The sequence below is a fragment of the Tamandua tetradactyla genome, chromosome 14, assembly GCF_023851605.1.
Source record: "Tamandua tetradactyla isolate mTamTet1 chromosome 14, mTamTet1.pri, whole genome shotgun sequence".
In the NCBI taxonomy this organism is placed as follows: domain Eukaryota; kingdom Metazoa; phylum Chordata; class Mammalia; order Pilosa; family Myrmecophagidae; genus Tamandua; species Tamandua tetradactyla.
Genome location: NC_135340.1, coordinates 59,152,049 through 59,168,593, shown reverse-complemented (window position 1 = coordinate 59,168,593; position 16,545 = coordinate 59,152,049). Strand labels below are relative to the sequence as shown.

Sequence of the window (16,545 nt, the reverse complement as noted above, 5' to 3'; positions counted from 1 at the left end):
AATAGGCCAAGCCTCCAATCTTGGGGTTTGTTCATATGAAACTTAACCCCACAAAGAATAGGCTAAGCCTACTTAAAATTAGGGCTAGGAGTCACCCCCAAGAGAACCTCTTCTGTTGCTCAGATGTGGCCTCTCTTTCTTAGCCAACACAGCAAGTAAACTCACTGCCCTCCCCCTCTCTATGTGGGACATGACTCCCAGAGGTGTGGACCTTCCTGGCAACGTGGGACAGAAATCCAAGAATGAGCTGGAACTCAGCATCAAGGGATTGAGAAAATCTTCTCGACCAAATGGGGGAAGAGTGAAATGAGAGAAAATACAGTGTCAATGGCTGAGAGATTCCAAACAGAGTCTGAGGTTATCCTGGAGGTTATTCTTACACATCAAGTAGATATCACCTGTTTAGTTAAGATGTAATGGAGAGGCTGGAGGGAACTGCCTGAAAATGTAGAGCTGTGTTCCAGTAGCCATGTTTCTTGAAGATAATTGCATGATGATATGGCTGTCCCAGTGTGACTGTGTGGTCGTGAGAGCCTTGGATCTGATGTTCCTTTTGCCTACCTTATTGACAGACAAGTAAAACATATGGAGTAAAAATAAATAAATAATGGGGGAATAAATGGTAAAATAAATTTAGTAGATTGAAAAGCTGGTGATTGGTGAAGGGGAGGGGTAAGGGGTATGGCATGTATGAATTTTTTTGTTTTCTTTTTTATTGATTTTTCTGAATTGATGCAGATGTTCTAAGAAATGATCATGATGATGAATATACAACTATGTGATGATAGTGTGAGTTATTGATTATATAACAAGAATGGAATGATCATATGATAAGAATGTTTGTGTTTATATGTGGTTATGTATCATAAATAAAAAATAAATTAATTAAAACAAAACAAAACAAAAGAATGGAATGATCATATGGTAAGAATGTTTGTATTTGTATGTTAGTATGCTTAATAAATAAAATAAAATAGGGCGGGCCGCGGTGGCTCAGCGGGCAAGAGTGCTTGCCTGCCATGCCGGAGGACCCCGGTTCGATTCCCGGCCCCAGCCCATGTAAAAAAAAAAAAAAACAAACAAACAAACAAAATATAATAAAACAAGAAAATGTTTCCCTTTCTTCCTCCCTTCCTTCCTTCCATCCTTCCTTCCTTCTCTGTCTTTAAAAAAAAAAAAAATAAAAAAAAAAAATAAAAATAAAATAAAATAAATGAAAAATAAATAATAAAAACTAAAAGACAATGGAAAAAAAAGTTACCACCCACATTTGGGTGGGTCACCTCTCCATGGATAATCAAAAAGCTCCAAACCAGAAATGCTGAATGAGGATTAAAGGAAATGGCTTTTCTGGGGTAAACCAACAGTTTTAAATTGACACAAGGGTGCAATCCTACAGAATACAAGATTTTTCAGGAACTCATATTGTACTACATCAGAACATCTCTTTTTCTATTCTTTGATTTATCACACTACATATGTTTACTTGTCTGTTTCCCCAATAGACTGTGAGTTCCTTGAAAGAACTTTCACGCCTTATTCCTCTTAACACTAGTGCTTAGCACAATGCTAGGAACATCGTCAATGCTCAAAAATCATTTTAAGTGAACTGAATATCAAGGAAGTATAGGAATTCAATACCTTTTGGATAATTCTTTCTTGTGTTCTGTTGCTAGTTCAGTACTTTTCTTAAGGGTCTTTATTTCATTTCGTGTTGCTTCATCATGCTGTGGATAACAAAAGAAATCAGCACACCCATGATCAATTAATAGTATTTAAAAAAAGAGCAAAAAACAAATTGCAATATATATATATATCAAAAATCATAAATATATTTATACACTTAGATCCATTTGATCTACCTTGGTGGAAAAAATTTACAAAATATTACACACACACATATAAATACTATGCATTTTTAGAGGTAAATAAATAAAGACCAGACTTTTAAAAATACAAGTGGTAGTTGTGTTGCATAAATACAACATTGACTGATTTTACACTTTTTCAACTGTTGAAAATTTCACTAATTTAGTCATGTTACTTTTCTAGCCCTAAAAAAATAAGGAAATAAAAAAAGAGGTTAGTAATTAAACTTTCTTAAATATCCTTGACTTATGGACTCCCAGGTTTCCTGTGAGCTATGAATTAAAAATACGAAATAAGTTGAACAAATTATGTTTCCCCTTCAAAATCAAAGTGAAGGATTTAGCTATGTAGTTATGAAAGAGTTAAACATTTATTAAGCTCTTCCAAAAGATTTTGTAAAAGCAACTCAGATACTATACTTACTTAACAGGCTATTAAGAAATTAATATATTTAGGTCACGAATCTACTACAAACAATAATAAAAGTTCCCCAAATCACATTCCAAATTTATACTTGTCATTGTCATTAGATGAAGTACCTTCTACAATATGTTCTATGGTTGCATTATTATAATTGTCTAATTTTCATTATCAGTCAATATTCAAAGGCCTGGCAAAATCCTTCATGTTGTAATCACATAATTTCTAGACTCAGTAGTAGTCAATAAAAGCACATTCTATTAATTTTCTAGTAGAATGAACACTAGACTTCTTTGAGAAAATTTGGTTATATTCTGCTAGTATCTGATTATGTGAACTAAGGTTGTTTAACTCCTCTTTACTTCAGTTTTCTCATTTATAAAATAGAATTACTCAGTTAATGACCTTTAAGGTACTTTTTAGCTTTAAAGTTCTGTTATACTCAATAATGATTGTTAAGTAATAATCACTGCCTCACCACCCATGTCCCTGGAAACACTGTAATAAGTCAAGGATTAAATATTTGGTCCTTAGTACAAATACACTATTGTCTCCTGGCCAAAGATACTAAAAGAACTATACTATTATTTTCAAATGATGACCCTTTGGAAGAAAAAAACGAATTAATAAGAACACAAAAAGTTTAAGTTAATTGCTTGGCAATGGGCATATAAAAATTTTCAATATCATCTAATATATCGTCCTAATTTTAAATTTCCCAATTGTCCTCAAAATGTCTTTGCTAGCTTACTCATGAAAAGCAAACAAAATAGTCAGAATCCAATCAAGGCTTATAAATGACATTTAGTTGTTATGTCTTTTAATCTAGAATAGTTCCCCTGTCTGTCCGTTTCTTCAAGACGTAAACTGTTTTGGAGAGTCCAAGCCAATTAAATTATTTATTTTGTTATTATGTCCCACATTCTAGATTTGTCTGACTGTCTCCTCATAATTAGATTTGGTTAAATTGTTTTCAGCAAGAAATACTACACAGTTAATATTGTACACTTTTTATTGCATCAAACCAGGCTGAACATAATAAGAAGTTTTTTCAGTATTCATGATGATAAATTTGATCAGTTGGGTACAGTAGTGTCGGCCAGATCTCTCCATTGTAAAACTACATTGTTTACCTTTGTAATTACTAAGTAATATGTGGAGTGATAATAATCTGAACTATTATACCGGGGTTGAGAATATTCTATCACCCTTTCTACATTTATTAGCTGTTAATCTTCTGTAAAGGAAAGTTTTCCTTATCCTAGCTTTTCCTTCCTTGTTTTCTTTCTGTCTTGCTTCCTTCTGTGCTCACCTCGCAGTCCCTTTTTTCCCTTTCTTTCTGCTCTTGGAGTATCACTATAGACTCATGGATTCTGTATTACTTAATGTATTAACTTTAATGTATATTGAGAATGCATTTTTGATCGTTCAAATGATGCCAAATTTGTCTATTGCATAGTAAGTCAAAAGCATGAGTAAATTTGAAGCTGGATGCAAAAGATATACAACAGTTTTCAGCACTGTACACATTTATTGAGGAGTATTATTCAGAACATTTGACAAACTGCACAGCACAAGAATTAATAAGTCAGAATCTACACTGGCAGTAAAGAACTGGTAAATATTTACTTATTACTCCCTTAATATTACAGACAGAAACAAATTTTCAAAATTTTTATGAGAATAATTTTATGTTTTTAAAAAACCTTAATTTTACTAATGTTACTACCATAAAAAAATGTGAAAATAGATACTGTTCAATAAAAGTATGCCTTTAAATTCCCTAATGTGGCTCATTGATACTACATCTCACAAGTCAACATTTTAAGGACTGCTTTGTTTTCAAAATTTTTGATAATGCTAATTCTAATAAACTACATTAATTTACTCTTACCTTTTCTGTGAGAAAATGTTGGTCTTGTTCCCAAATAAAATTACCAATTTTTCTTCGTATTTCTGTGGCAAGAAAAACAAATCCAATACTATTTTCTTAAGTAACTTCATAGAATTTTCTGAATTTTGCTTGATGGCTAAAATTTCTAGACCAATATATTTCTACTTGTATAAAAATCATCTAAGATATTTGTTTAAAATGCAGATTCGTATTGAACTATATCATTGAGGAGGAGCTCAGGAATTCTATTTCTTGTGTATGTGTGTATGCATGGGCAGGCACCGGGAATTGAACCCAGGTCTCCAGCATGGCAGGCCAGAACTCTGCCTGCTGAGCACCATGGCCTACCCAGGAATTCTCATTTTTAAAAAACTCCCCTAGAAAATTCTAATGCACTATGAGAATCATAGGCCTACTAGAATATAAATCTTCATCAGATGTCAGTGTCTTTAAGTTAAGCATAAATAACGAAGACAATTGTTCAGCTAAAATAAAAAGTATAAAATTCTTGAATCTGTAGAGCAGAGGTCCTCAATAATTAATTTAGTTCTTTAAAAGATGGTAAATGGGCAACATGTCAATAGGTGGTAGTATAGGAATTCTATAATACCCAGCATGTCAAATGACTATGTCATCACCTTATCTTAATGATCTCAAAAATTTTCATATAGCCCACAGAAGGGCAAAAAGGGTAACATTGCTCTAGTTCTGTGTTGTCCAATATGGTAGCCACTAGCTACATGTGCATATTGAACACTTGAAATGTGGCTAGACTAGATCAAAATGTGCTATATATATATAAACATTGGATTTTTATATCTTTGTGTAAAAAAAAAGAATGTATAACATTGCAATAATTTTTATATTGATTATTTATGGAAGTGATATAAATTGGTTTAAATAAAATATATCGTTAAAATTGATTTAAACTATTTCTTTTCATGTTTTTTAATGTATGTTTTTTTTTCCCACATGGGCAGCACTGGGAATAGAACCCAGATCTCCAGCATGGCAGGCAAGAATTCTGCCACTGAGCCACAATGGCCTGGTTTTTATGCTTTTTAATACAGCTACTAGAATTTAAAATTACCTGTGGCTCACATTTTTATTAGACATGGTTGTTCCAGAGAGATTTTTTAAATGTACACTTTTCAGTTTTAAAAGGAATATATTTTCATTTAAATTAAATTTTTTAAATTTTTATTTTATTTTTTTAATACTAAAAAACACCAAACAAACACAAACATTTCTATTTTGATCATTCCGTTCTACATATATAATCAGTAATTCACAATATCATCACATAGTTGCATATTCATCATCATGATCATTTATTGGAACATTTGCATCTATTCAGAAAAAGAAAAAAAACGAAAACAGATGAAAAAAATTATACATACCATACCCCTTACCCTTCCCTTTCACTGATCACTAGCATTTCAAACTAAATTTATTTTAACATTTATTCCCCCTATTATTTTTTTATTCCATATGTTCTACTCGTCTGTTGACAAGGTAGATAAAAGGAGCATCAGACACAAGGTTTTCACAATCACACAGTCACATTGTGAGAGCTATATCATTATACAACCATCATCAAGAAACATGGCTACTGGAACACAGCTCTACATTTTCAGGCAGTTCCCTCCAGCCTCTCCATTACATCTTGAATAACAAGGTGATATCTACTTAATGGGTAAGAAAAACCTCCAGGATAACCTCTCGGCTCTGTTTGGAATCTCTCAGCCATTGACACTTTGTCCCATTTCACTCTTCCCCCTTTTGGTCCAGAAGGTTTTCTCAATCCTTCTAAAAAAAGCTAACATAGGACAGAAAAGGAGTAATAATTCAAATTAGATTAAATAATGATTCTAAATATAACCTTTCTTTTTTTTTTTTGGTGATTCTGGTGAGCTCCAAACTAAACAAACTTTTTAAGGCAGTGACTCTGCTGTATCTAATGCTTGGCACAAATATTTATTGAATAAATTAATTTTCCCATTCAGTTATTAATGTATTTGCATAACCATTTAGAACAGTTTTATAAGTAGGTCTTGCCAGGGCATTAAGTATGGAAGGAAACCAGTCTTTGGGGTAACTAATATCTCCTCTATAGAAATCTTTTAAAAGTATAGAAAAACTTCTCTGTTCATGGGAATTTACACCCAGCTTTAGTCTGTCTTTCTGAAGATGGACATGCATTTATTGGGTAGCCAATATACACATCAAGAATTAGGTAATTATACAACTGAAAATGGAAAAGTTAAAGTTAGGCCATAAAAGATAGGTAGGATTTGGACAAAGAGCAAGATAAGAAAGTGTGTTCCAAGTAGGGGAAATTAAAGAACGAATCTCAGAAGTTTCCTTACTGACTTATCCTCACTACTTCACAGGGTTGCTAAAATAATTAATGTGAAAATACTTTCCAAACAATAAAGAACAATATAAATATATGAGCTTGTTAGCACAAAAACTTTTTAAATATTAGAATTAAAGAATTTCAGAAAAATAATGAAAAGTTTCAAAACTGGCAAAAACCACATTCATTGAATGCTCACTATGCAGATACCGTAATACGTCATCTCATTTAATCGTCAAAATAATTCAGAAGAGGTTAAATAACTAGTGAAAGGTCAAGAAACTAGTAAGTAATTGCATCTTAGCCTGTAAAATCTGCACTTGTCTTATTTACAATGGAATCTGCAACCCTTGGATTGAAACCTGGCATACCACAGAAGTTCAAAATATGTCTGAATGAACAATAAACAAAAGCCAGGCTAGAAACCCATACCAATCTGACCCAAAGTCCATGCTTTTTCCACTTATATTAAATGATAAAAAACTTTAAAATCTGTGATTGAGAACACAGATCAATAAAGTTAGGGGACATATAGATGGATTTGGTTGCCTAACAGGGATTGGATGAACAATCTTTGCTAACCTTTTTGCAGGCAGGCAGGAGGAAGAACAAAATGACCTAAAGCCACCGAGTTTTTTATTTCAGCATTAGCTACTGCAGAGAGATAGTAGGCATGAAAAACTGTAGCATTGTCTTCTATGTAATCATGGCTCTGAAATATTCTAAGAGAAAGAAAAGGAAATCTTTTAGTTTATGAAACAATGTATTTAACCTTTCAATTCACCTTAAGAAAGAAAGAATAAAGTAGGAGAGAATTACATTAAAGGACACTTTTTTTTTTAATTTTAGCATTTGTTCCCCTGTTATTTTTCTTTATTCCATATGTTCTACTCGTTTGTTGACAAGGTAGATAAAAGGAGCATCAGACACAAGTTTTCACAATCACACAGTCACATTGTGAAAGCTATATCATTTTTCAATCATCCTTAAAGGACACTTTTATGCTGATCCTTTCTTCTGGCAAAGAAGCAAAAATACACAGCTAGAGATATTTATTATTTTTTTGGTCTAAGCCTAGACCAATCTCAGCTTTAGAGATTTGAGTGATCACATGAATTTAGAAACTTGACCTAAAATGGCAATGTTTTCTGAACATCGAAAATAGAGTGAGTGTCAGCAGCATTCGCATCTCATCCATAGCCACTGCTATAAAGAGGGATCAGTTAATTCTCGCGTAGGGAGGGGGCAATGCAGTCAGGAACGCCTTCACATCGAAGGCAACATTTTTCCTAGGCCTTGAAGAAAGGGTGGAGATAAAAGAAGGGCATTGCAAGAAAAATGAAAGGCATGCATGAAGGCACAATAATGACAAAGTGCTGGCCTTGGAAAACAACTGATAATAATTAGGAAATGCAAATTATTCTATAATGTAGTATCATTTCTTGCCTTTCAGAATGGCAAAAATTAAAGACTCAAATGACCAGGTACTGGCAAATCGTCCAAGGAAACAGAGACTCATACTTTACTACGAAGAGTGTAAATGGATGTCAATCTGATGTTGAACAATGTGGTAGCATCTATTAAAATTTAAAATGCAAATACCATAAAACCCAGCAATATAAATACCAAGACTTTTTTCCAGCACTTTTGTAAAAAGGAAAAACTGGAACTCTAAATGTCCATAAATAGAAAAGGACAAAAAAATGTTGTATTCCTGCAATGTAACTGCAGTTAAAAAAGGAAGGAACCAGATCAACCTGCATCACCACCCATACCACTTGAAAACATTGAGTAAAAAGGCAAATTGCAAAACTGTATGTTCAGTATCATTCATTTTGTTCATTAAAAAAATCTCACAAAACACTATTTGTTCTTCAAGAATACCTGTATGTGTATAATAAAAAGTATTTGGAAAAAAAATGAACCAAGTCAAAACAACAGTGCTTGTGGAAAGGGAAGGAATGGGTTCGGGATTGAAAAGAGATTTTGTTAGGTTTGGTTAGGTTTTTTTTGTCTTAAAAAGACATGAAAAGAATTAGGTAAACTGTTAACTAACTATCCTGGATGAATACACAAGTGTTCATTATCTGCTCTTTTCTATTTTAATTATTTCTTTTTAAAAAGTTTTCCAAATCTTAAAAGAAAATAGGAAAGGTAAAAGTAGCCAGTAATCTGGCAGTTCAGCTTTACCTGATTATGGAAACTATGAGTAGAAAAACTGGGAAATAAACAAGTTTAGGCATTAGCCAAAATAAGAACCTTGGTTCTAAATCATCTCTAAGTAAGGAGATTTAGAAGTGGGTTGGCCAGGACTCTGATCAGACCTATAAACAACAATGTGAAGGAAAATCTGGGTGTGTGTGTGGGGGGGGGGGAGATTTGAGACAGAGCAGCCACTTAAGCAGTTACTTTAATAGTCCAGGCAAGAGGTAATTAGGATGTGTACCAAAATACCGGCAGTTCAAAATCACAAGTTCCCACCTCACACACTCACTAGAATGGCTATTAATTTTTTTTAATTTTTATTTATTAATTTAAAAAATTAACAACAAACAAAATCATTAACATATTAAATTTTTTTTTAAGTGGAAAATATGTGCTTAAAGAGGATGCAAAGAAATGGGAAACCTAGTGCATTGTTGGTGGGAATGTTAAATAGTGCGGCTGTTGTGGAAAACAGTTGGGAAGTTCCTCAAAAAGTTAAACATAGAACTACCATATGACCCAGCAATCTCACTTCTAGGTATATACCCAAAAGAACGGAGGGCAGGATTCAAATATTTGAAGACCAGTGTCCACGGGAACATTATTTAGGATAACCCAGAGGTGGAAGCAACCCAAAGGTCCATCAACAGCTGGATGAAGAAATGCGGTATATACATACAATGAACTGTTATTCAGCCATAAAAAGGAGTGGTGTTTTGATACATGCAACAGCATGGATGAACCTTGAAAATATCATGTTGAGTGAAATAAGTCACACACAATGGGGCAGATACTGTATTACACTTTTATGAAATAACTAGAATATGCAAATTCATACATAGTAATGTACAGGTTACCAGGAATGGGGGTTGGGGCAGTTTATGCATAACGGGTGCAGAGTTTCTGTTTAGGGTGCTGGGAAAATTCATATAATGGCTAATGGTGAGATAGCATAACATTGTGAAGGTAACTAATCCTACTGAATTATATGCTTTGGAGAGATTACGATGGGAAATTTTATGTTATGCACGTTTCCACAATTTATAAAAAAAGAAAGATTAAAGAGACACTGACAGTTATATATAATACATGTTCCTGGACTGTATCTAATAATAGAGGAGAAAATGCCCAAAAGGACATTACTGGGACACCTGAAAAAATTGGAATATAGACTGTAAGCTATATATCAATGTTAAATTTCTTGAACTTTGGTAACTGTACTTAAGGTGGTTACATAAGTAAATATCCTTGTTCTTAAATATACATAGAAGTATTAAGTGGTCGAAGAGCATAATGTATACAAATACTCTCAAATGCTTAGAAAACAGATTAACAGATCAATGAATGGGTGGGTGGGTAGATGGATAGCTAGGTAGATTAATACAGAAAATGGGGTAAAATGTTTACAGAAGGTGATCTGGGTATCTGGGTGTTGTTGGGGTATGCTGGAGTTCCTTTTGTGGGGTATTTTTTAATGCAACTGCCCTGTAAGTTTGAAATTATTTGAAAATAAAACATTAAAAAACAAAGAGTGACAGTGAGAATTAATAATAATTACAGCGTTACCATCCATGAAATTTAGCCACTAATGCTTAATGGGGTAAGGAGACGTTAATCAAAAGAAACTAAGTTTTAGATTTGAGAACACAGGTTCTGGTGCAGGTCAAGGGGCTACTAGGGAGATTTGGTTTAAACGTACTGAGTATGAGGGGCGTTCAAGATGCCATGTGGAGTTGTGGGAACTGGACCCACACGCCTGGAATTCAGGACCCGAGAACCAGGAGGTCGAGTCACTGAGCGGAAGGAGAGGACAAAGGTGGGGGTTTTGTTGCTGTTCCCCCACCCCCCCCCATCTAAGAGTGAAAAATTGCTTGTTTCCGGTCTCTTCCTAGCATCGTTTTTTATGAATGGCCTGCCACTTCCATCCCTAACTCTTGGTTCATCAGAACACCAGGGGCACTGCCAGGTGACTTTGGGATACCTCAGCGTGTCCGGGTGTGAAGCATCACAGCTGAAAAGGAAGTCGGCAGCCCTCGGGTCACTGATCGTCCCCCCTTCGGCCACTGCGGAGGCAAGAGCATAAGTTGCCTGGCGGGCACTCTAGGACCAAGGCACCAGAGAGAGCCAGGATGCTCCCCTCACCACCTCAAACCCATCCCTTAAGCCCAGCTTCCTACTCCACAGCTGCCTCAGCTCCTGGCTGACGCTGCCGCAGAACCAACCCCGCCGCCCTTGGAACATGGCGCCGCCTCACACCGAGGGAGGAAGTGGGGATTAGGGCGGGAAGGAAAGACCAGAGCCGAGCTCGCTGATTGGTTCTAGGTCCGGTGTCGAGCTTGCTGATTGGTTCTTAACAGCAGCGGGAGGGAAACTCCTCGTTCCTATCCATTGAGTTGATAGCTCTGGGGAGTGTTGGGTACCAGCTTTCCCCTGACACGGAGGTGGGTTACAGCTTGTGAATTCTTTATTTTTATTTTTTGCATGGGCAAGCACCTGGAATTGAACCCAGGTCTCCAGCATGGCAGGTGAGAACTCTGCCTGTTGAGCCACCGTGGCCCACCCTGCTTGTGAATTTTTAACACTAACTTTAACAGATTGTGCCATGTTGTACAGGTGTGAGCATGGTTTTGTAGCATTGACTGTTATTTTGAAGCAAATCCATATATTTTTTTCCTTAAAGGTTAAGGACGTTTTAGAAAACATAACTAAGATACCATTTCACACGTAAAAGAATAACAATTGACCTTTAGTGTAGTTAAATATCACCAGTGTTTGAACTTCCAATTTTCTCAGAGTTATCACAAATGTTTTTCTTTTAATTTCCCACCCCGCCCCCCTCAGCAATTTAGATGTTATATTTTCTTGTACTGGACTCATTTAATCTAAATTTTAAAGTTATTGATACAAAGTTGTCTATAAAATCTTTTATTCTACTTTTTAATCTCTATAGGCTCTGTAGTGATGGTTCCTTTTTCATTTCTGATATTGCTTTATTTGTGCCTTGTCTGTTTATCTTAGTCTCACAGAAGGTTTACAGTTTTATTAATGTTTTCAACAGTCTTCTGCATTTCTTGATGCTCTCTCGTATATTTCTTTCTATATCATTAATATTTGATCTTTATCATTTCCTTCTACTTTCCAGGGTTTTCACATTTCTTTTTTTTTCTCACTTCTTGAAGATGATTTTTCAGACGTTCTTTTCTTTTCTGGCATGGGCAGGCTCCAGGAATCGAACCCAGGTCTCCAGCATGGCAAGTGAGAATTCTAGACTTTTTTTTTTCTATGTTCATATAAAGCTATAAATTTCCCTCTAATTGGTGTGCTATAAGTTTTTGAGATGTTATTTTATGTTATCATTCAATTAAAATATTCTCAGATTTCTAATATGAGTTTTTTGACCTGTGGATTATTTGAAATGTTTTTAATTTCCAAATACATGTGATTTTCTTGTTGTCTTTTAGAACTGATTTCTGGTTTAAATGCATCAAAGTCAAAGAACAGAGTCTGTGTAATTAAAATCCTTTGAATTGATTGAAATTTTCTTTATGATGCAAATATATGGTCAGTGTTTTGTGGCGGTTTAGAAAGAATGATCTGCAGCTGCTGACATGTTGTGAGGTGTGGGTACAGTGTTCTGTATATGTCCATTGGGTCAAGTTGGTGAATTGTATTGTCTGATTCTTTTATCAGCTACTGAGAGAGGAGTGCTAAAATCTACTTTATTTATGGATTTATCAATTTCTTCTTGTAGGCTGTTAATTTTTGTCTTACATATTTTGAAACTATGTTGTTAGGTACATGCAAATGGATAATTTGTTCTAGCTTGCTAGCTGCTGGAATGCAACACAGCAGAGACGGATTGGCTTTTAATAAAAGGGGATTTATTTTGTTGGTTCTTCAGAGGAAAGGCAGCTAACTTTCCATTGAGGTTCTTTCTTACATGGAAGGTACAGGATGGTCTCTGCTGGTCTTCCCTCCAGGCCCCTGGGTTCCAACAACCTTCCCTGGGGTGACTTCTTTCTGCATCTCCAAAGGCCTGGGCTGAGCTGCAAGTGCTGAGATGAGGAATGCTGAGCTGCTAGGCTGTGCTACATTGCGCTCTCTCATTTAAGCACTAGCCAATTAAGTCAAATGTCACTCATTGCAGCAGACACGCCTCCTAGCTGACTGCAGATGTAATTGGCAACAGATGAGGTTCACGTACAGTTGGCTTATGTCCGTAGCAACAAGATTATGCATGCTCACCTGGCCTAGTTGACAACTGAATCTAACTAACACATAATTGTTAGACTTTCTAGATTATCAGTTAGCACTTAAATATGAAAAGCAAAATTTTAAAATGTATAGAAAAGAATGTAGGAGAAAGCCTTTCTGACCTGCATGTAGGCAAGGATATTGTAACTACAAATATTAATCATGAAAGATAAATTTGAATTAAAGTGACAAACTTCTGTTCATCAAAGGCACTATAATTAGTGTGAAAATACAAGTCACAAAATGGGGGAAGATAACTGCAACACACGAAAAACAAAAGATTGTCCAGAATATATCAGTAATCCTATGTGCCAATAAGAAAGAGATAACCCAATAGAAAACTGGACAAACAACTGAATGGGCATTTCATAGAAGAGGAAGTTCAAATGACCAATAAATTTATGAAAAGATGTTCAGCCACTGTGTAATCAGGGAAATGAAAACTAAAACCACGAAATTCCATTACATACCCACCTTATTGTAAAAATTGAATTGGCAAAGACAGTTTGTAATGGGAGTAACTTCCACTGCTAGCGGAAGTGTAAATCAACATAATCACTTTTACAACAATTCAACCTTTTTTAGTAAGGTTAAAGATGTACATTCTCAGTGATCCAAAATTTATGAGGTATGTACCTACAGAAACTCTTGCCCCCATGCACCATCAGTGGACATATGTAGGAATGTTTATGACAACATTTTTCCTCATTTTTCAAAGAACAACTGGAAACAATCTATCAACAGTAGATTGGAAATTTAAAATGTGTTTCAAAACATAATTTTGAACTTTAAAAAAAGTTGAGATATACAACATGATTCCATTCATTTAAAAGTTCAAAATAGAAAAAATAAAGTATATTTAAGGGAAACATACGTATGTAGTACAGAAAAAAACTAAACAGTACATTTATTGGAGAAACATAAACGTACATATGAATTATTTTTTTAGAGAAAACAGCAAGAATGCAATATGTAAGTGGTGATTTTCAGGACTAGAAGAGGCACACACCCAAGGTCTTCAAATATTTTGTTACTGTTATATATTCAAAGCTAGGTGGTCAATAAATGAATTTTTTTATATTATTGTCTAAACTGTACACACACTACATACAGTTTTCTGTATCTTGCAATTTAACCTTTTTTAACTAATGAGGAAAATATGTTGATTTAAGAATATTTTATTTAAATTAATTACACATACACTTGACCTTGGATAACCCATCTTTAGTAATCTGAAAAATTAATTTACTCAGAGCATCTCTTTCCCTGGAAATATCAGTAATGCAGTTTTACTGTCTTTTTCTTCTGTATCTCAGCTAGGTTTTATAACTGTATAGAATGCAATCACACTGCCAATGTCTTTCTAAAAGTTCATTTTGTTCAAGAAAAGTGCCAGGCATTCTCCTTTTAAGGTTCTCACCTCAGTGAATCCTAACGCATTGACCTGGGCCTCTTTTGCTCTTCATACAAGGATGTTTTTGTTGCTCTCAGCCTCATCGCCTCTTTCCTGAGATACAGCACTATATAAGATAGCCCCACTCCTGATTCTCAGTGAATACCATTAAGGATCTATTTCTAGCAGAAAAGTCCCATATTAATATTTTATAATTCATACCTCTTCCTTTAAGTAATCTGAATTCTAAGTAGAGGGATGTTCACATTATTCAGTACAGAATAACCAGTTATCTCTGATAACTGTTGGAAAATAAATTTGTGTCATGTGAATGCAGATGCTGGACTGCTGAAGGGTTTTTTCAGGAAAAGTATTAAGGTAGACATTTATAGTTAGTGGAAAATGTATGTGTAATCTTGTGAACTATCATTGTCCCCCAAGTGATCTAAATAAAACATCATTTTTTCTTTTCTAAATAACAGTTTTGTTGAAGTATCATTTACTTTCTGTTAAACTCACCATCTTAAGTGTACATTCAGTGATTTCTAGCATATTTATACAATTATGCAACCATCACCACAAAGAATATTCATTTAAAAAAGTGTATGTTCTAATTGAGAGTAGGATTTATAGTCATTCTTATTCATTTTGCACTATCCCCACATAAGCATAGAATTCTTCCTTCCTATTCTGGTGAATAGTGATCTCCCTTTTTCTGAAATCTGTAGCACTTGTTAATCTTTCCCCAAGACAGACTTTAGATACTGTTCTAGTTTGCTAGCTGCTGGAATGCAATATACCAGAAACGGAACGGCTTTTAACAAGGGGAATTTAATAAGTTGCTGGTTTACAGTTCTAAGGCCGAGAAAATGTCCCAATTAAAACAAGTCTATAGAAATGTCCAATTTAAGGCATCTGGAGAAAGATACCTTGGTTCAAGAAGGCCAATGAAGTTCAGGGTTTCTCTCTTAAGTGAGAAGGCACATGGCGAACAGGCTCAGGGTTCCTCTCTCACCTGGAAGGGCACATGGCGAATATGGCATCATCTGCTGGCTTTCTTTTCTGGCTTCTGGTTTCATGAAGCTCGCCGGGAGGCGTTTTCCTTCTTCATCTCCAAACGTCGCTGGTTTGTGGACTATGTATGCTTCGTAGTGCTGCAGCATTCTCTGCTCTCTCTGAGTCTCTCTCTCCAAAATGTTTTCTCTTTTATAGGACTCCAATAAACCCATCAAGACCCACCCAAATGTGTGGAGACATGTCGTCCCTTAATCCAGTTTAACAACCATTCTTGACTAAATCACACCTCATTACAGTTTCAAACATACAGCATTGAATAGGGATTATTCTACCTTTATGAAATGGGATTTATATTAAAACATAGCTTTTCTTAGGGGGCGTATACTTCCTTTCAAACCAGCACAGATACCAATTCTCTAGAATTCTGTGTATAACATAAGAGGTACTAAATAGGCCCTATTCTGTCTCCCAAACCCTTTGTCATACTACTTGAAATTCTTTACCACTGAGCCTAAAACCTCCACCATTAGAAATATTTCCTTATTGAATATGGACTGTATGTTTGTTAATAGTATTGTATCAGTTCAATTTTTTTGAATTTAAGAATTTAATACCATAATTATGTAAGATAAGATCCTGCTTCTTAGGAGATATTTGCTGATATCTTTAGGAATAAGTGACCATCATGCCTGGAATTTACTCTGACATGGTTCAACAAAATAATATTAATAATTGTACATACACATTCATATGGGGTGGGTTTGGGGGAGAGAGAGCAAGCAAATATGACAAAATGTTATAGTTGGTCAATCTAGGTGGAGTATATGTGGGAGTTCATTATACAAATGTTCATCTTTTCTGTAAAATTGAAATTTTTGCAAAACCAAAAGATAGAAATGAAAATATCTACTGTTAGTTCAATGGTTCTCAGGCCTACTTGCACATTAGAATCACCTGAGAGCTTTTAGAGACTATAAATACCTGTGTCCCACCAGAAAAAGATTCTGATTTAATTGGTCTTGGGTAGGGTGAAGACATCTGAATTTTTTAAACCCCCCCCCCAGATGAAACATATGTCCAGCCAGGTTTAAGAACTATTGCACCATAAGAATAAATATTTCACCTATCTCTTCT

General features: G+C 34.9%; 1 protein-coding gene across 1 annotated transcript in view; it reads right to left on the bottom strand.

Moving 5' to 3' along the window:
- Positions 1-11,027, bottom strand: part of TERB2 (telomere repeat binding bouquet formation protein 2) — a 41,239-nt gene extending 30,212 nt beyond the window's left edge. The window contains exons 1-5 of the mRNA XM_077126635.1: positions 10,925-11,027; positions 10,729-10,810; positions 7,125-7,264; positions 4,184-4,245; positions 1,642-1,727 (exon numbers count right to left, since the gene is read on the bottom strand). Of these exons, the coding sequence (XP_076982750.1) occupies positions 1,642-1,727; positions 4,184-4,245; positions 7,125-7,264; positions 10,729-10,810; positions 10,925-10,988 (434 nt within the window). The 5' untranslated portion in view covers positions 10,989-11,027. The remainder of the gene's footprint in view (positions 1-1,641; positions 1,728-4,183; positions 4,246-7,124; positions 7,265-10,728; positions 10,811-10,924) is intronic.
- Positions 11,028-16,545: the final 5,518 nt, after the last annotated feature.